This window comes from Oncorhynchus mykiss, chromosome 20 (assembly GCF_057628025.1).
Source record: "Oncorhynchus mykiss isolate SJ-2025 chromosome 20, ASM5762802v1, whole genome shotgun sequence".
NCBI lineage: Eukaryota > Metazoa > Chordata > Actinopteri > Salmoniformes > Salmonidae > Oncorhynchus > Oncorhynchus mykiss.
The window spans coordinates 4,829,657-4,850,393 of NC_143041.1; the positions used below are offsets into that span (position 1 = coordinate 4,829,657).

The following is a 20,737-nucleotide window of genomic DNA, read 5'->3' on the forward strand; positions in this document are numbered from 1 at the left end:
TCCTGGTTCAGCTGTCGGGGATTTGAGCACTAAATGCATCAGGGCATTGCATGCATAGACTTAGGCGTGCACTATATGATATTAATGTTTAAAAGCAAAATATAAAGGAAGAGAAGCTTAGGCCTAGCCCAGAGAGCAAGAGATGGAGATATGCCGGCTGCATGCTACGACACCGACATTTCTTTATCCTTGTCAGATAGGCTACTGCTAAACGGAAATAGGCATAGGCTAATTCATTCATTTTCAATATGAATATGTGTTTATAAAGATAAGCATTATAATGTTAGATTATAGGAGTAACTCTGGTATCACTAAACTAACTCAAGTTCAATTGTCAGTCAATTGGAGCACAAAGTTTTGAACAGGCGATATTGCAGCAATTACCAAGAAATGCTAGTGCCGCTACCATTTCGCCAACAGGTATTAAGAGAATGAAACAAACACATTTAGCATCTTTAAAGAACTCTTTAAAGAACTGGAACTTGATTAATAAAGGGCTCCCGAGTGGCGCAGTGGTCCAAGGCACTGCATCTCAGTGCTAGAGGTGTCATTAGACACCCTGGTTCGAATCCGGGCTGTATTACAACTGGCAGTGATTGGGAATCCCTTAGGGCGGCGCACAATTGGCCCAGCGTCGTCCGGTGTAGGTCGTCATTGTGAATAAGAATTTCTTCTTAACTGACTTGCCTAGTTAAATAAAGGTCAACATATTTTTTTTTGAAGTGGCCTACAGTAACAAGGATACAAGGCTACTGTGCAAATCGCTAGGAGTAGGATGCAATTTGGGAACTTTTTTTTTTTCATATTTAAAATATTTGTTTTATTATTATAACAATGATCCGATTAGTATCTATGAAAGAAAATTGTAAATTAAGTTCCTAACTTGCATCCTACCTGAATAGTGAGCTGCACAGTAGCCTGCATTTGGCCGTGCCAACGTTCTTGTCTTTATACACCGCAATATTAAAACTTGTTCATACGGAGGACTTGTAGGCTTTTCACTATTTGCATACTCTCATTTTATTTCAATGAAGAAGTCCTCCATCTTTGCAATCAACAGTAGCTAAAGGCTCGTCTCTCGCTCTCTCTTTCTCCTAAGGCAGCGCGTAAGGAGTGAGAGAATGGTACTGATGTGCAAAATCGGGGCATACGATATGCAGCTCTGGACAATTTGGCCATCTGCAATTTTATTTATTTGCTTTAAATTATTTTATTGTCCTTAAACAATTGTTAGTTTTTCACGGTGTTTGTCAGAACCTAACGGACAACTAGTCAAAGCTCAAACCAAGTTTATTCACCCACTGGGTCAAACAGCTGAAAAGACAAAGATGTGTTTACACAAGCACATGTATTTATACCCTTCTCCTAGGCAGAGTCCACTCCTTGCAACTCAATACATCTGTTGCTAGGCAGGAACTGAAGTGGTGACTGTTCCTTCTCACTTCATTTGACATGACCTCGGCCCCCATTTCTCACTGCTCCCTAACTCACGGCTGTCCTACCCTTATCAGTGACTGAAACCAGACGATTACCCCTTTCCTCTCTCCCTAAGATCATTGAGATTCAACAATAACACGTTCTAACAGAATGTAAGATCTCTGCCTTACTCACTCAGTAACTTTCCATACACCTAGTTGTAATCTCTCCATCGTCCCCAACATATACATTCATTAAACATGTACCGTAATCAGTAATCTCTCTTACGGTAACATGAATAAGTATATTTCAAGCTAGAATCCAACAGTCCCTTTTTTTTTAATAATATCTCCATACTCTTCAACATTATATAAACTTGGAAATTACTTATAAATAAAACATTTTTATAAAACCTGATTTAACATTCAGTTGATTTGTATATTTCCATCTCTCGTCAGACAACTGATAATGACATTTCAGCTGGAGCTTTTGAAACTCCCCATATCCTCCTTCTGGTTCCTAAGAGAGTTATAGCGCAAGACTTGAAAAGCAAAAGGAAACACAAAACATAAGTATTAATAATGCATTAAGATATGCAAAGATGATGATTCCCACTCTCGCTTAACCTGACTCTATACCTTCGGGATGCTGTTCTGCTGGGTTCCACAAACATTAAGGTCCTAAAAAACCTCATGCTTTCAACCAGTCTTCCACGTTAAGTCACAGGTTACAAAAGGTGTTCTCACGCCATATCATCTCTTCGGCCCCCATCTCCTTCTTCCTCCAGGGCCACCCAATATACACGTGTGGTGACCTTAATCAACTTTACTTTATCTTGAGCCAATTCAGCACCACATATACGTTTCAACGTCAATGCCCTCAGAAGGTGATATCCCCACAATGCTATCAAGGTAACCCCTGCTACCACTAACACTGCCCATGATGCATCCTTCAAAATCCCCCTAATTTGCACCGTAGTCCAGTTCCATGCTTTTACTATAGCATACTTCATCACTACTACTGCCCCTCCAGTTACTGTCCCTACAGCGACTGCCGTGAGAATAGCTATTGCAATGAATCGGTCTCCTGCTCCTGATCTCCTATTGCCTTTGCGGTTCACTGATAGATTTAGGACTGAATCTTTCAGATATTCCCTACCGGTCTCCCAATTCATACCCGGTTTTCTAGCCACCAACATCTCCAATGACATCCTACAGTGTTTCTTCCCGTAAAAGTTGTCATACTGTAGCACACATTGTAGCACACATACTGTAGCACAATTCTATGGCACGTTATTTAATTGTCAGTCATTGTTGCCATTAATGCAATTTAGTGCTAGTTTGTCTTTGGAAAGCAATTGATAGTCATCAATATTGGCTGTACTAGAGAATTTAAAACCTTTTTTTTAAGAACATAGAATATAGGATTTCCACACCCTAATTGTAGTCTAACCAAATCCCAAACAGCGATTCAGTGAAAATAAAAATCTCATTGTTTTATCAAGACCAGTCCCCATGCTTGTCTCAGAGCAGTGGGAAACGGTGCTGAAATAGTTGACCACACGCGAGTAGGCAAAAGTCCTATTGCCTCTAACTTCAATATGCTTTTTTAATTAAAAAAAAAGACCTACACCACTTAACAGCACATTACTCAACGCTAGTGAGACTCATGTCGCCTACAGTAAATCTAAAAATATTTTTTTCAATGATGTGACTCTCCGCCAATAATTAAATTTAGAGGATTGGAGGATTCTAAATTAATATCTAAGGGGCATTTTTCGTTAGGGCAAATCTGATATGTGAGAATATCTAAGGAGTTTTTATATAATTTAAAATTTATAATCGCTTTGTTTAAAAATAATGATATTTTGGAGATGATTTTGTTTCCGAAAGTGAGCAAGAAAAAGGCCATTCTTGAACATGGGGTGAGACATTCTTACTAATTTGTCAATTAAAGCCAGTTTGTTATTTTAAATGATTTATCTCTGTTTTTAGAGGGAGAGAAACCAAAAGGCCACCGTTACCTTATTTTTATAGTTTGGGATTTACAAATGTGTGCTTCTCATGTAATTTATTGTAAGTAATATGCTACAGTCCAGTTACAGATTGTTCTGATCAAGTAGAAACAAAAAAATAAGTGTCTCTTTTTTTGGGGGTGTGCGTGCAAGACCGAGAACTAGCAATTCTTACACTATTGTTCAGGAGGAACGGAAAACTTCAAAACCATGTCCCATCAAATCTCTTAACTATTTTGCAATCTATATGGCTCTCTGCAAATAATTACATTTAGAGGATTCTATATTGTTTGTTTAAAAAATAATGATATTTTGGAGATCATTTTTTCAAAGACATCCTGGCCAACCAAAACCCTCCCCTAAACCGGATGACGCTGGGCCAATTGTACGTCACCTCATGGGTGTCCCGGTCGGCACGGTATCGAACCAGCATCTGTAGCAACGTCGTTTGCACTGCGATGCAGTGTCTTAGACCGCTGCGCCACTCATGAGACCCCATCCACAAAGTTTTTAATGCTAATCAATTGCCTTGCACAAAGTATCAAAATACAGAGAGGTCTAATAGTCTATTGTCCTGCTAATAGCCAATAATGGGGCTGCACAACGTGACTGGTTGGGAGTTCAATATAATTGAAAAGTTAAATTTCTCTTAGAATAAAAACATGCTCATCCTCGGGTGTCAAAGCAAGACGCAGACTACAAGCCTTAATTAACTGTACTGTATCACCCAGAAAGCCATATGTATTGATGCGCTTTAACAAGATTATGATGATATATGGTAAAACAAAACCCCTACTGTCGTGGTTAGCCCAACTACAAAACCCCTGCTATCCTGGGAGGAAACCCTCTCTAGACTCCATAGATTGGAGCACTGCACCCTCCCCTCACTTTGTGCTCTCTCTCTCCTAGCCTTTCCGAATCATCGTTAGAACTATTGATAACTTATTCAACCCAAATTTAGAATGACAGACTCAACGTGAAGCACTATCACTCGAATTCAAGACCCTTAACTTAGCACACACCGACTGTGGCAGAATGTACATTTACAGACAAAGGGAAATATACACTACTGTTCAAAAGTTTGGGGTCACTTAGAAATGTTCTTGTTTTTGAAAGAAAAGCACATTTTTGCCCATTAACATCGAATTGATCAGACATACAGTGTAGACATTGTTTAATGTTGTAATTGACTATTGTAGCTGGAAACGGCTGATTTTTAATGGAATATCTACATAGGTGTGCAGAGGCCCATTATCAGCAACCATCACTCCTGTGTTCCAATGGCACGTTGTGTTAGCTAATCCAAGTTGATCATTTTAAAAGGGAAATTGACATTAGAAAACCCTTTTGCAATTATGTTAGCACAGCTGGAAACTGTGTCCTGATTAAAGAAGCAATAAAAACTGGCCTTCTTTAGACTAGTTGAGTATCTGGAGCATCAGCATTTTTGCGTTCGATTACAGGCTCAAAATGGTCAGAAACAAATAACTTTCTGCTGAAACTTGTCAGTCTATTCTAAAATAGATTCAATAAAACATTTTCCTCATCAATCTACACATAATACCCCATAATGACAAAGCGAAAACAGGGTTTTAGAGAATTTTGCTAATGTATAAAACAGAAATGCCTTATTTACATAAGTATTCAGACCCTTTGCTATGAGACTCGAATTTCAGCTCCGGTGCATCCTGCTTCCATTGATCATCCTTGAGATATTTCTACAACTTGATTGGAGTCCACCTGTAGTAAATTCAATTGATTGGACATGATTTGGAAAAGGCACACACCTGTCTATGTAAGGTCCCACATTTGACAGTGCATGTCAGAGCAAAAACCCAACCATGAGGTAGAAGGAATTGTCCATAGAGCTCCGAGACAGTATTGTTAAGGCACAGATCTGGGCAAGGGTACAAAAAAATTATTCTGGTCCCCAAGAACACAGTTGCCTCCATCATTCTTAATTGAAAGAAGTTTGGAGCCACCAAGTCTCTTCCTAGAGCTGACTGCCCGGCCAAACTGAGCAATCGGGGGACCTGATGGTCACTCTGACAGAGGTCCAGAGTTCCTCTGTGGAGTTAGGAGAAGCTTCCAGAAAGATAACCATCTCTGCAGCACTCCATGAATAAGGCCTTTATGGTAGAGTGGCCAGACAGAAGCTACTCCTAGGTAAAAGGCATATGACAGCCCGTTTGGAGATTGCCAAAAGGAACCTAAAGACTCTCAGACCATGAGAAACAAGATTATCTGGTCTGATGAAACCATGATTGAACTCTTTCACCTGAATGCCAAGCGTCACATCTGGAGGAAACCTGGCACCATCCCTACGGTGAAGCATGGTGGTGGCAGCATCATGCGGTGGGGATGTTTTTCATACATAAGATACTTCTCCATCCCTAGAGCTATCCACCAATAAACTGGCCTCAGATTTAATAACAATGGTTCTATCCACCAGTTACGGAGAGGATGCATCCACCTGTCACAAGCACACACAGGATTTTTCCTAAATAGCCATATCGCCGATTCGCTTAAACATTTTAAAACTTCACTCTCCACATATACTTTGATTCAACAATCTCAAGGCTCACGACAGGTTGACAAACAGAATGGGTAGATGGCCCTTAAGGGGCACATGAGGAATTGGTAGGATACAAGCGTACCTTTATTTATTGGCTGGCCTCCTCCACTACTGATTCTCCTTCCTCCCAAACCTGTTCCTTAAGCTTGAAATCCTGCTGAAAACGGCAATTAATAAGAAGACCAATATACAATAAACATATCATGCAAAAGAAAACTCCCAGTGACGTTTCAAATATTTACTCAGAGAAGATGTACAGCTGAATACCTTGAATCAATTGCAGTGTCAACTTTATTTATTTTATTTATTTTATTTATTTTACCTTTATTTAACCAGGTAGTCAAGTTGAGAACAAGTTCTCATTTACAATTGCGACCTGGCCAAGATAAAGCAAAGCAGTTCGACAGATACAACGACACAGAGTTACACATGGAGTAAAACAAACATACAGTCAATAATACAGTATAAACAAGTCTATATACAATGTGAGCAAATGAGGTGAGAAGGGAGGTAAAGGCAAAAAAGGCCATGGTGGCAAGGTAAATACAATATAGCAAGTAAAACACTGGAATGGTAGTTTTGCAATGGAAGAATGTGCAAAGTAGAAATAAAAATAATGGGGTGCAAAGGAGCAAAATAAATAAATAAATAAAATACAGTTGGGAAAGAGGTAGTTGTTTGGGCTAAATTATAGGTGGGCTATGTACAGGTGCAGTAATCTGTGAGCTGCTCTGACAGTTGGTGCTTAAAGCTAGTGAGGGAGATAAGTGTTTCCAGTTTCAGAGATTTTTGTAGTTCGTTCCAGTCATTGGCAGCAGAGAACTGGAAAGAGAGGCGGCCAAAGAAAGAATTGGTTTTGGGGGTGACTAGAGAGATATACCTGCTGGAGCGTGTGCTACAGGTGGAAGATGCTATGGTGACCAGCGAGCTGAGATAAGGGGGGACTTTACCTAGCAGGGTCTTGTAGATGACATGGAGCCAGTGGGTTTGGCGACAAGTATGAAGCGAGGGCCAGCCAACGAGAGCGTACAGGTCGCAATGGTGGGTAGTATATGGGGCTTTGGTGACAAAACGGATTGCACTGTGATAGACTGCATCCAATTTGTTGAGTAGGGTATTGGAGGCTATTTTGTAAATGACATCGCCAAAGTCGAGGATTGGTAGGATGGTCAGTTTTACAAGGGTATGTTTGGCATGTTTATACCCTTAGCTCTCACCCCCTCCCTTCCACAAAGATGTACTTCAGTACTTTTCCATCACCCAGGATTTCTCATATCACAGGACTTCTTATCAGAGGCATTGAGTTGTTGGGAGTGCACATTCCTACAGTCTATTGCAGTCCACTAAATAATTACACTCTTCTCGTACACAGAGCTGCAAGGAAATAAAAACTATTCTATTCATACTAAGAGGATATAATGATATAAAAGTAATTTACAATCTGTCAAGATAAAATATATATATTTTTAGAATTGTAAACTATCAAAACCGAAACAAAAAAACAAAAAAACTCATGCAAATATATTTACAGCAAGAGCATATTATTTGAAAACAAATGCATTTTTTTTTCAGTTTTCCACCTTCCTCTGTCTATTCAGCTCATTGATTTGGTTACGATGAATCGTCACTCCAAAACTAGTGGACCAATAAAGACTCATTATCTACTCCTCCCTCCAAGCCCTGCCTTCTCAGAAACGTGTTTCCAAAACCATCAAAAACAACTGCCAGTGAAAGCAAAGATCCCATGTAGGCGAAATAGATTCAATAGGTTACATTCAACAAGTACAGCACTTACACAAATGAATGATGATTGGCTAAGAGAAATTGATGATAAAAAGATTGTTGGGTCTGTTTTGTTAGACTTCAGTGCGGGTTTTGACATTATTGATCATAGCCTGTTGCTGGAAAAACCTGTTATGACTTTACACCCCCTGCTACATTGTGGATAAAGAGTTACCCATCTAACAGAACACAGAGGGTGGTCTTTAATGGAAGCCTCCAACAAAATCCAGGTGGTATCAGGAATTCCCCTGGGCAGCTGGGGAATTCCCCTTACTTTTTTCCATCTTTACTAACGACATGCCACTGGCTTTGAGTATTTACTTTTTTTTTATTGAACCTTTATTTAACTAGGCAAGTCAGTTAAGAGCAAATTCTTATTTTACAATGACAGCCTACCCCGGCCAAACCATAACCCGGACGACGCTGGGCCAATTGTGCGCCGTCCTATGGGACGCCCAATCACGGCCTGTTGTGATACAGCACGGGATCGAACCAGGGTCAGTAGTGACGCCTCTAGCACTGAGATGCAGTGCCTTAGAAGGCTATGTACAGTTGATGTCGGACGTTTACATACACCCTAGCCAAATACATTTAACTTCTTGACGCTACCCATCCCTTTAGCGGGATAATTGTCATCAACAACCGCTGAATTGCATAGCGCCACATTCAAATAATATTACTAAAAGTATTTATATTCATGAAATCACAAGTGCAATATAGCAAAACACAGCTTAGCTTTTTGTTAATCCACCTGTCGTGTCAGATTTTGAAAATCCAAGCGTTTGTAAGTTTATCGATCGCTTGACAACATCATGAACACCTAGCATCAAGTAGCTTGGTCACGAAAATCAGAAAAGCAATCAAATTAATCGTTTACCTTTGATCTTCAGATGTTTTCACTCACGAGACTCCCAGTTACACAAATGTTCCTTTTGTTCCATAAAGATTATTTTTATATCCAAAATACCTCCGTTTGTTTGGCGCGTTATGTTCAGAAATCCACAGGAAAGAGCGGTCACGACAACGCAGACAAATTCCAAATAGTATCCGTCATGTCCACAGAAACATGTCAAACGTTTTTTATTATCAATCCTCATGTTGTTTTTAAAATATATAATCGATAATATATCAACCACAACTGTCTTTTTCAGTAAAAGAGGGAAAGGCATTGGCTGCCCAAACTCTGTTGCGCCAAGCAAAACGCTGCTGGCACCCGGCCATAAAATGACACGTTATCTTTCTCGATCATTTTTCAAAATAAAAGCCTGAAACTATGTCTGCAGACTGTTGACACTTTGAGGAAGCGATGGGAAAAGGAATCTGGTTGATATCCCTTTAAATGGAGCAAAGGCAGGCTATGGAACAGGGAGTTTTCAAAATAGAAACCACCTCCTGGTTTGATTTTCCTCAGGGTTTCACCTGCAAAATCAGTTCTGTTATACTCACAGACAATATTTTGACAGTTTTTGAAACTTTAGAGTGTTTTCTATCCTAAGCTGTCAATTATATGCATATTCTAGCATCTGGTCCTGAGAAATAGGCCGTTTACTTTGGGAACGTTATTTATCCAAACATAAAAATAGTGCCCTCTAGCTTCAAGAGGTTATTAAACTCAGGTTCTCACAATTCCTGACATTTAATCTGAGTAAAAATTCCCTGTCATTGGTCAGTTAGGATCACCACTTTATTTTAAGAACGTGACATTTCAGAATAATAGTAGAGAATAATTTAATTCCGCTTTTATTTATTTCATCAGATTCCCAGTGGGTCAGAAGTTTACATACACTCAATTAGTATTTGGCAGCATTGCTTTTAAATTGTTTAACTAGGGTCAAATATTTCGGGTAGCCTTCCGCAAGCTTCCCACAATAAGTTGGGTGAATTTTGGCCCATTCCTCCTGACAGAGCTGGTATGTAGGCCTCCTTGCTCGCACAAGCTTTTTCAGTTCTGCCCACAAATGTTCAAATACGATAGAGGTCAGGGCTTTGTGATGGCCACTCCAATACCTTGACTTTGTTGTTCGTAAGCCATTTTGCCACAACTTTAAGAGTATGCTTGGGGTCATTGTCCATTTGGAAGACCCATTTGCGACCAATCTTTAACTTCCTGACTGATGTCTTGAGATGTTTCTTCAATATATCCACATGATTTCCCTCCCTCATGATGCCATCTAGTTTGTGAAGTGCACCCAGTTCCTCCTGCAGCAAAGCACCCCCACAACATGATGCTGCCACCCCCGTGCTTCACGGTTGGGATGGTGTTCTTCAGCTTGCAAGCGTCCCCCTTTTTCCTCCAAACATAACGATGACCAAACAGTTCTATTTTTGTTTCATCAAACTAGAGGACATTTCTCCAAAAGTACGATCTTCGTCACCATGTGTAGTTGCAAATCGTAGTCTGGCTTTTTTTTATGGCGGTTTTGGAGCAGTGGCTTCTTCCTTGCTAATCAGCCTTTCAGGTTATGTCAATATAGGACTCGTTTTACTGTGGATATAGATACTTTTGTACCTGTTTCCTCCAGCATCTTCACATCTTGTACTTTTCGTACCAAAGTACGTTAATCTCTAGGAGACAGAACGCGTCTCCTTCCTGAGCAGTATGACGGCTGCGTGGTCCCATGGTGTTTATGCCTGCGTACTATTGTTTGTACAGATGAACATGGTACCTTCAGGCGTTTGGAAATTGCTCCCAAGGATGAACCAGACTTGTGGAGGTCTACAATGTATTATCTGAGGTCTTGGCTGATTTTCTTTTGATTTTCTCATGATGTCAAGCAAAGAGGCACTGAGTTTGAAGGTATGCCTTGAAATACATCCAACTTAGTGTATGTAAACTTCTGACCCACTGGAATTGTGAATCAGTGAATTATAAGTGAAGTAATCTGTCTGTAAACAATTGTTGGAAAAATTACTTGTCATGCACAAAGTAGATGTCCTAACCGACTTGCCAAACCTATAGTTTGTTAACAAGAAATTTGGGGAGTGGTTGAAAAACTAGTTTTAACGATTCCAACCTAAGTGTATGTAAACTTATGACTTAAACTTTATGCGGATGACTCAACACTATACACGTCAGCTACCACAGCTACTGAAATGACTGCAACACTTAACAAAGAGCTGCAGTTAGTTTCAGAATGGGTGCCAAAATAAGTTAATCCTAAATATTTCAAAAACTAAAAGAATTGTATTTGGGACAAATAATTCACCAAACCCTAAACCTCAACTAAATCTTGTAATAAAGAATGTGGTAATTGACCAAGTTGAGGAGAGTAAACTGCTTGGAGTAACCCTGAATTGTAAAATGTCATGGTCAAAACATATTGATACAACAGTATCTGTCCAAAATAAATTGCTGCTCTGCCTTCTTAACAACACTATCAACAAGGCAGGTCCTACAGGCCCTAGTTTCTACCTTCTTAACAACACTATCAACAAGGCAGGTCCTACAGGCCCTAGTTTCTGCCTTCTTAACAACACTATCAACAAGGCAGGTCCTACAGGCCCTAGTTTCTGCCTTCTTAACAACACTATCAACAAGGCAGGTCCTACAGGCCCTAGTTTCTGCCTTCTTAACAACACTATCAACAAGGCAGGTCCTACAGGCCCTAGTTTCTACCTTCTTAACAACACTATCAACAAGGCAGGTCCTACAGGCCCTAGTTTCTGCCTTCTTAACAACACTATCAACAAGGCAGGTCCTACAGGCCCTAGTTTCTGCCTTCTTAACAACACTATCAACAAGGCAGGTCCTACAGGCCCTAGTTTCTGCCTTCTTAACAACACTATCAACAAGGCAGGTCCTACAGGCCCTAGTTTCTACCTTCTTAACAACACTATCAACAAGGCAGGTCCTACAGGCCCTAGTTTCTGCCTTCTTAACAACACTATCAACAAGGCAGGTCCTACAGGCCCTAGTTTCTGCCTTCTTAACAACACTATCAACAAGGCAGGTCCTACAGGCCCTAGTTTCTACCTTCTTAACAACACTATCAACAAGGCAGGTCCTACAGGCCCTAGTTTCTGCCTTCTTAACAACACTATCAACAAGGCAGGTCCTACAGGCCCTAGTTTCTGCCTTCTTAACAACACTATCAACAAGGCAGGTCCTACAGGCCCTAGTTTCTGCCTTCTTAACAACACTATCAACAAGGCAGGTCCTACAGGCCCTAGTTTTGTCGCACCGGGGCTACTGTTCAGTCCAGTGGTCAGGTGCCACAGAGAGACTTAGGACCATTGCAATTGGTTCAGAACAGAGCAACATGGCTGGCCCTTGGATGGACACATAGAGCTAACATTAATAATATGCATGTCTATCTCTCCTGGCTCAAAGTAGAGGAGAGATTGACTTCATCACAACTTGTATTTGTTAGAGGTATGTTGAATGCACCGAGCTGTCTGTTTGAACTACTGGCACACAGCTCAGACCCCACAAGACATGTCAACAGAGGTCTCTTCACAGTCCCCAAGTCCAGAACAGACTCTGGGAGGCGCATAGTACTACATAGAGCCATGACCACATGGAACTCTAGTCCACATCAATAACTCATGCAAGCAGTAAAATTATATTTAAAAAACAGACAAATACACCTTATGGAACAGTGGGGACTATGTGAAATCTGTTGTGAATGTTTTTGTTTACAATTCTACACATGTTCCTTTTCATTTGTTTTGTTATCTCAACATCCATCATTTCACTTCTCCTCAAATATTATTTTTTACATTTTCAACTTTATTTTTCATATTTACAATTTATTTTATTTTGAATTCAATACTTAAGGTGTGAAATTGACCCCATAGAGATTTGCTAGCAAATATTACTCTGTTTAAGCTGATATGGGTAGCATGTGAGTATAGGAGAGATGTTTTGTGTCCTTGCTTGAATATAAAGGATTTATTTTAGACTGTATCCAATGACTAAAAGCATTAGTACGAGCTCTGAAATATTTGGGTCCTGTGTACTCAATGTCTTGTTGCAGATCTAAAGTATTCAAGTGTATGGCCCTGGTATATGCCTTGAATACTTTTTTAAAATCCATCTGGCCTTCCTGGTTATTTGAGGTAATCTCAGATCAAGTCAATGGATCTGGTAAAGAAAGGTGGATGTGTGATCAGGCAAGAGCAGTACAGTATAGCTCGGCTTTGCTCGATTCGGCTCGCTCAGTAGTGTGAAAGGTGTATTTCGGTGTTACTTTCCAGGCGGTGAGGAGGATAACATGCTGTGGGTGGCCATGGCAGGGACACACCAGATCTGGGCTCTGTTCCTGGAAAATGGGAAGTTGCCTAAAAGAAGGTGAGCGACTGGCACATAATTGCACTGGCAACTGTTTCAGGGCCTGATAATGTTGTTCTTCCGTATATTCAGTCTAGAATCAAGTAGGCTATTAGCTTCTATCTACCCCTTTTGGTGTTTTCAAATCTGTACGAGAACCCAATAATGTGACAGATGTCAGGGGAGCTTGCACCATATTACTTAAGTAACACCAATCCAGTTCCTTCGGATCAAACAATGGGCCTCCTGTGGCTAGGATTGGTTTACAGACCAATGTTGTGATATTTCACCATTCCATCGATTTGACTGTAAGCTTTAGTGCCTGTGATGGATTATCATTTTATTTTGGAGGGTTTTATGTATTCATTGAGAGAGGACAGGAAAGTTAGGCGATATTATGAGTCAGAAGGGCATGGGTCGGATTCGAGCCCATGCCGACTGATATACATGTGTGCCAGGTTCCGCGGAACTAACCACTGGATCACATAGGCTACATACGCACAGATGATAATATTAACAGCATGACAACTCCCTCCAGCGAGTCCAAAGCGGGGACGTGTGTGCGCTTCGCCGGCAGTGGCAACGAAGAGAACCGCAACAACGCCTACCCCCAAAAGGCCGGCTTTGCCCAGCCCTCGGGCCTGGCCCCCGCACCGGAGGAGCCCTGGGGGTGCCTGTACGTGGCCGACAGTGAGAGCAGCACTGTGCGCTCCCTGGCTCTGAAGGACGGCGCCGTCAAACTGCTGGTGGGGGGCGAGAGAGATCCCCTGGTGAGTCAGTCCTGTGATGGAACGGTTAGGGGGGGGCTCAAGGTAAAAGATACCCCTAACCTCACATTAGCATAACCCCAATCTTAACCTTAACCCTTAGGAGGAGGAAAAAATATCTATGCCCGTATCAGTGGTTAGGGGTAACCCATAGACAATACAGCAAGAACAATAGTCTTCTATATCTATGGGGTAACCTCCACTTATTCTTAGAGGTATTTCTGAGCGTCAAGGATTGGGACACAGGGTTTTATGTTTAGCTTTTTTCCCTCATGAATCCAAAATTAAAACCAAACCAAAGTTTCTGGGCACAATCTAGTTGCAACCCCAAAGGAATCCGCTGGTCATTTTTATCTCAATTTATCATCAATATATTAGTATCAATGTCAACTGAGGACTCCATGGTTCAAGTGTTGCAGTTCCAGTTCCCCACACTTAGTAGAATGACGCCACCTCTAGACACTGATCCAGGGTCAGAGAAGTTTCGACCCCCTTTCACCTAAAGATGAAGATTTATACTTTTAAGCTGATCCTTGATGTTAGGCTGTTCTCTCCTGAGCCCGACAAACACTATACAGTAGGGGTGCATCCCAAATGGCACCTATGGGCCTTGTTCTCTCTAAATAGGGCGAGGGTGCAGGGGGCTGGTGAAGGGAGAACTTGATTCCAGGCTATCGCTCAGTGCTCTGTGAGGCATTGCTTACCCCCCTCTAATCACACCCAGTTTATGTTCCTCTCACCACTTTGTCTTCCTGGTTCTTTATAAAGGAAGGATAAACCATATTGTGCCGTAGGGGTTACAACAAACAAGCAACGAGGGAGTTTTTTTATGATTTAATTGGAGCAGTGGCCGAATTATTACAGCATTTGTCGTGACAAGATTTGAAAAGCATTACTAGCGCCATGTAACATTTGTTGCAAGTTTAGTTGACAGTCGTGGCAAGTTTCCAAACCTTTTGAAATGATTAATATCTTTATAATGGGTGTGTTATCCAACCATTTTGATTTATTGAGCACAAGGAGATTATATGGCTATTTATTTGAATTCCCGAAATTCCACTACAGTCAAACCAATATGATTTCTTTGTTGCGTCACTCTTGTTTTCTGAAGCAGAAGATGAATATAAATTGGATTTAATAATATACATCCGTTTTCGCCTAAAATGACATACCCAAAGCTCAGGATCTGAAGCAAGGATATGCATATTCTTGATACCATTTGAATGGAAACACTTTGAAGTTTGTGGTAATGTGAAATTAATGTAGGAGAATATAACACATTCAATATTGTACAAGATAATACAAAGCAAAAACCATATTTATTTTGTACCATCTTTGAAATGCAAGAGAAAGGCCATAATGTATTATTCCAGCCAAGGCGCAATTTAGATTTTGGCCACTTGTGTATGTGCAACATTTTCGACTGATCCAATGAACCTTTGCATTTCTGTTCAAAATGTTGTACTAAGACTGCCCAAATGTGACTAATTGGTTAATTCATAACTTTTCATAAGTTCATAACTGTGCACTCCTCAAACAATAGCATTGTATTATTTCACTGTAATAGCTACTGTAAATTGGACAGTGCAGTTAGATTAACAAGAATTTAAGCTTTCTGCCAATATCAGATATGTCTATGTCCTGGGAAATGTTCTTGTTACTTACACCCTCATGCTAATCGCATTAGCCTACGTTAGCTCAACCGTCCCATGGGGGACCCACCGATCCTGTAGAGTTAACTTCTTACGGCTTGGGGGCAGTATTTTGACGTCTGGATGAGAAGCATGCCCAAAGTAAACTGCCTGTTACTCAGGCCCAGAAGCTAGGATATGCATATAATTGGTAGATTTGAATAGAAAACACTCTAACGTTTCCAAAACTGTTAAAATAATGTCTGACTATAACAGAACTGATACGGCAGGCAAAAACCTAAGGAAAATCCATACAGGAAGTGGGATTTTTTTTTGATGTGGGCATTTTTCAATTGAATTCCTATAGAGTATCTAATGGGTTAGGACCCAGATTGCAGTTCCTATGGCTTCCACTAGATGTCAACAGTCTTTAGACATTGTTTTAGGCTTGTTTTCTGAAAAATGAAGAAGAATGAGACCTTTCTGTCAGTGGACTGTAGAATCATGCAGTGCTGGTTTGCGCGTGTGACCGATTTACGTGCCCTTCGTTGTTTTTCCTTTCTATTGAATACGCTATTGTCCAGTTGAAATATTATCATTTATTTAAACAATAGACAACCTGAGGATTAATTATAAACATCGTTTGACATGTTTCAACGAACTTTACCGGTACTATTAGGATTTATTCGTCTGCATGTTTTGACCGCTTTTGAGCCAGTGGATTACTGAACAAAATGAGTTTTTGGGATATAAAGAGGGACTTTATTGAACAAAGTGAACATTTATTGTGTAGCTGGGACTCTTGTGACTGCAACCATATGAAGATCTTCAAAGCTTTTGTAATTCCTTTACTTGGTTGTAAAATGTTTGTATGTTTTTGTATGCGGGGCGCTGTCCTCAGATAATCGCATTCGCCTTAAAGCCTTTTTGAAATCTGACAGAGCGGCTGGATTAACAAGAAGTTCCTCTTTTAAACCAATGTATAACACTTGTATTTTTTATGAATGTTTATTATGACTTGCTGTATTTTGAATTTGGCGCTCTGCAATTTCACCGGATGTTGTCGAGGAGGGTCGCTAGCGGATAGCCTGCGCCAGAAAGGTTAAACTACTTTCTTCAAAGTAGCCACCCTTTGCAGTGATGACAGCTTTGCACGCTCTTGGCATTTTCTCAACCATCTTCGAGGTAGTCACTGGGACTGCGTTTCAATTAACAGGTGTGCCTTGTTAAAAGTTAATTTGTGAAATTTATTTTCTAAATGCGTTTGAGCCATTCAGTTGTATTGTGATAAGGTAGGGGTGGTGTACAGATGATTTGGTAAAAGACCACGTCCATATTATGGCAAGAACAGCTCAAATAAGCAAAGAGAAATGACAGACCATTACTTTAACACATCAAGGTCAGTCAATGTGGAACATTTTCAAGAACTTTGAATGATTCTTCAAGTGCAGTTGTAAAAAACATTAAGCACTATGATGAAACTGGCTCTCATGAGGACTGCCACAGGACAGGAAGACCCAGAGTTACCTATGCTGCAGATGAAAAGTTCATTAGAGTTACCAGCCTCAGATTGCAGCCCAAATAAATGCTTCACAAAATTCAAGTAACAGACATTTCAACATCAACTGTTCAGAGGAGACTGCGTGAATCAGGCCTTCATGGTTGAATTGCTGCAAAGAAACCTCTACTGAAGGACACCAATAAGAAGAAAGACTTGCTTAGGCCAAGAAACACTAGCAATGGACATTAGACCGGTGGAAATCTGTCGTTTGCTATTTTTGGTTCCAATTGCTATGTCTTTTTGAGACGGAGTAGGTGAACGGATGATCTCCATGAAGCATGGAGGAGGAGGTGTATTTGTAAGCAGTAGAATCAGATTTAAAAAGCAGGTAAAAAATACTCCTTTTGGAACAGCGGGGACTGTGAAGTAACAAACGTAGACGCAGACACATGCATACACACACATGATAACATACGTGCTATACACAAACGTACACATGGATTTTGTGTTGTAGATATGTGGAGGTGGAGTATGGGCCTGAGGGCACACACTTAGTGAATTCTGTAATGAATGTATTGTAATGTTTTAAAAACTGTATAGCTGCCTTAATTCTGCCAGACCCAAGGAAGAGTACCTGCTGCCTTGGCAACAGCTGATGGGAATCCATAATAAATAAAAATACAATGACCCAAATCACATTTCCAGGCTGTGTAAGTGCCATTTGACCAAGGAGAGTGATGCAGTGCTGCATCAGATAACCTGGCCACCACAATCCCCCAACCTCAACCAAATTGAGATGGGTTGGGATGAGTTGGACCACAGAGTGAAGGAAAAGCAGCCAACAAGTGCTCAGCATATGTGGGAATTCCTTCAAGACTGTTGGAAATGCCTTCCAGGTGAAGCTGGTTGAGTGAATACCAAGAGTGTGCAAAGCTGTCATCAAGGCAAAGGGTGGCTACTTTGAAAAATCTAAAATATATTTTGATTAGTTTGACACTTTTTTTTTTTTTGGTTACTACATGATTTCATATCTGTTATTTCATAGTTGTGATGTCTTCACTATTATTCTACAATGTAGAAAATAGTAAAAAATAAATAAAAACCCTTGAATGAGTAGGTGCAGACAAACTTTCGACTGTTACTGTAAGTATTCACACCCCTAAGTCAGTACTCTGTAGAAGCGCCTTTGGCAGCGATGACAGCAGTGAGTCTTTATAGTTAATAAAGCAAGGTGGGGCTCCCGAGTGGCGCAGCAGTCTAAGGCACTGCATCTCAGTGCTAGAGGCGTCACTACAGACCCTGTGATCACAACCGTGATTGGGAGTCCCATAGGACGGCGCACAATTGGCCCGTTGTCTGGGTTACGGTTTGGCATGGGGTAGGATGTCATTGTAAAGAATAACTTGATCTTAACTGACTTGCCTAGTTAAATAAAGGTTAAATTAATATTTAAATATAAAGATGGCGCTGACAGCGCAGCTCTGCTTCTAGCTCCTAAGTAACTTTGCAGTATTTGCATTTTTTGTGTGTTTTTTTTCTTGCATTATTAGTCCAGGGAATTGTTTATTACATACTGCCGGAAAGACATTTTGGATATCAGAGCGGTGGTAACTCACCAGCATTACGACCGGGAATACGAACTGATTCCAGAGGCTGATCCAAAATACCGCCGGGGTAGAAGAGGTATTCGGAGTGGACTTCTTCTTCACCATCCACTGCTTCCAAGTATATTACTCGCTAATGTTCAGTCTCTGGATAAAAATGTAGACAAGCTCATGGTGAGAATCTCCTTCCAGGGATTGTAGCATACTCTATTTCATGAAAACATGGCTCTTTGGGGATATACTGTCTGTCCATACAGCCAGCTGGGTTCTCAGTATATCGCACAGACAAGAATAAAGAACTAATAAAGAAGTGTATAGGAGATGTTGTACCCACTGTGACTATTTAAAACCTACCCTAACCAAAAACCGTGGATAGATGGCAGCATTCGTGCAAATCTGAAAGTGTTAGCCACCGCATTTAACCATGGCAAGGTGACTGGGAATATGGAAGAATACGAACAGTATAGCTATTCCTTTCGTAAGGCAATCAAACGGGCAAAAAGTCAGTATAGAGACAAAGTAGAGTCGCAATTATACGGCCCAGACACGAGACGTATGTGGCAGGGTCTACAGACAATCACAGACTACAAAAGGAAAACCAGCCACGTCGCGGACACTGAGGTCTTGCTTCTGGACAAGCTAAACACCTTCTTTGCCCGCTTTGAGGATAACACAGTGCCACCAACACGGCCCCTTGTGGGCTCTCCTTCTCCGTGGCCGACTTGAGTAAGACATTTAAGCGTGTTAACCCTCGCAAGGCTTCCGGCCCAGATGGCATCCCTAGCTGCGTTCTCAGAGCATGCGCAGACCAGCTGGCTGGAGTGTTTACGGACCTATTCGATCTCTCCCTATCCCAGTCTGCTGTCCCCACTTGCTTCAAGATGTCTACCATTGTTCCTGTACCCAAGAAGCAAAGGTAGCTGAACTAAATAACCATCGCCCCATAGCACTCACTTCTGTCATCATGAAGTGCTTTGAGAGGCTAGTTAAGGATCAATCCTCTACCTTACACCCTAGACCCACTTAGGGGCTTACCGCCCCAATAGATCCACAGACGATGCAATCACACTGCACACTGACCTATCTCATCTGTACAAGAGAGCTACCTGTGTAAGAATCCCGTTCATTGACTATCGCTCAGCATTCAACACCATAGTACCCCTCCAAGCTCATCTTTAAGCTCGGGGCCCTGGGACTGAACCCCATCGTGTGCAACTGGGTCCTGGACTTTCTGACGGGTTGCTCCCAGGTGGTGAAGGTAGAAACAACACCTCCACTTCGTTGATCCTCAACTCAGGGGCCCCACAATTGTGAGTGCTCAGCCCCCTCCTGTAGTCCCTGTTCACCCAGGACTGCGTGGCCACGCAATCTTCCAACTCAATCATCAAGTTTGCAGAAGACACAACAGTAGTAGGTCTGATTACCAACAATGATGAGACCGCCTACAGAGAGTTGAGGACCCTGGGAGTGTGGTGCCAAGAAAATAACCTCTCACTCAATGTCGACAAAACAAAGGAGCTGATAGTGTACTTCAGGAAACGACAGAGGGAGCACCCCCCTATCCACTTCAACGGGGCCGCAGTGGAGCAGGTGGAAAGCTTCAAGTTCCTCGGCATACACATCGCTGACGATCTGAAATGGCCCACCCACACACTGTGTGGCGAAGAAGTATATGTATTGATACACTATCCAACGTGTAATTAATAACTTCACCATGCTCAAAGGGATATTCAGTCTTTTTTTTTTTTTTTACCCATCTACCAATAGGTGCCATTCTTTGTGAGGCATTCGGAAAGTATTCAGACCCCTTCGCTTTTTCCTTTTAGGTGCCTTTTGGCAAACTCCAAGCGGCTGTCATGCCTTTTACTGAGGAGTGGCTTCTGTCTGGCCACTCTACCAACAAGGCCTGATTGGTGGAGTGCTGCAGAGATGGTTGTCCTTCTTTACGGTTCGCCACATAGGAACTCTGGAGCTCTGTCAGAGTGACCATCGGGTTCTTGGTCACCTCCCTTACCAAGGCCCTTCTACCCCGATTGGTCAGTTTGGCCAGGTGTTCAGCTCCAGGAAGTCTTGGTGGTTCCAAATGTCTTACATTTAAGAATAATGGAGGCCACTGTTCTTGGGGACCTTCAATGCTGCAGAAATGATTTGGTACCCTTCCCCAGATCTGTGCCTCGA

The 20,737-nt window shown here is 41.4% G+C and overlaps 1 protein-coding gene across 3 annotated transcripts in view; it reads left to right on the plus strand.

The window, feature by feature from the left end:
- nhlrc2 (NHL repeat containing 2) overlaps nucleotides 1-20,737 on the plus strand; it is a 47,889-nt gene that overhangs the window by 20,778 nt on the left and 6,374 nt on the right. For 2 of the 3 annotated variants that reach the window (XM_021575469.3, XM_090212036.1), the window contains 2 exons: nucleotides 12,984-13,077; nucleotides 13,595-13,826. The exons of the other annotated variant lie outside the window; for it this stretch is intronic. In XM_021575469.3, the coding sequence (XP_021431144.3) occupies nucleotides 12,984-13,077; nucleotides 13,595-13,826 (326 nt within the window). The remainder of the gene's footprint in view (nucleotides 1-12,983; nucleotides 13,078-13,594; nucleotides 13,827-20,737) is intronic. 3 annotated transcript variants of the gene reach the window in all.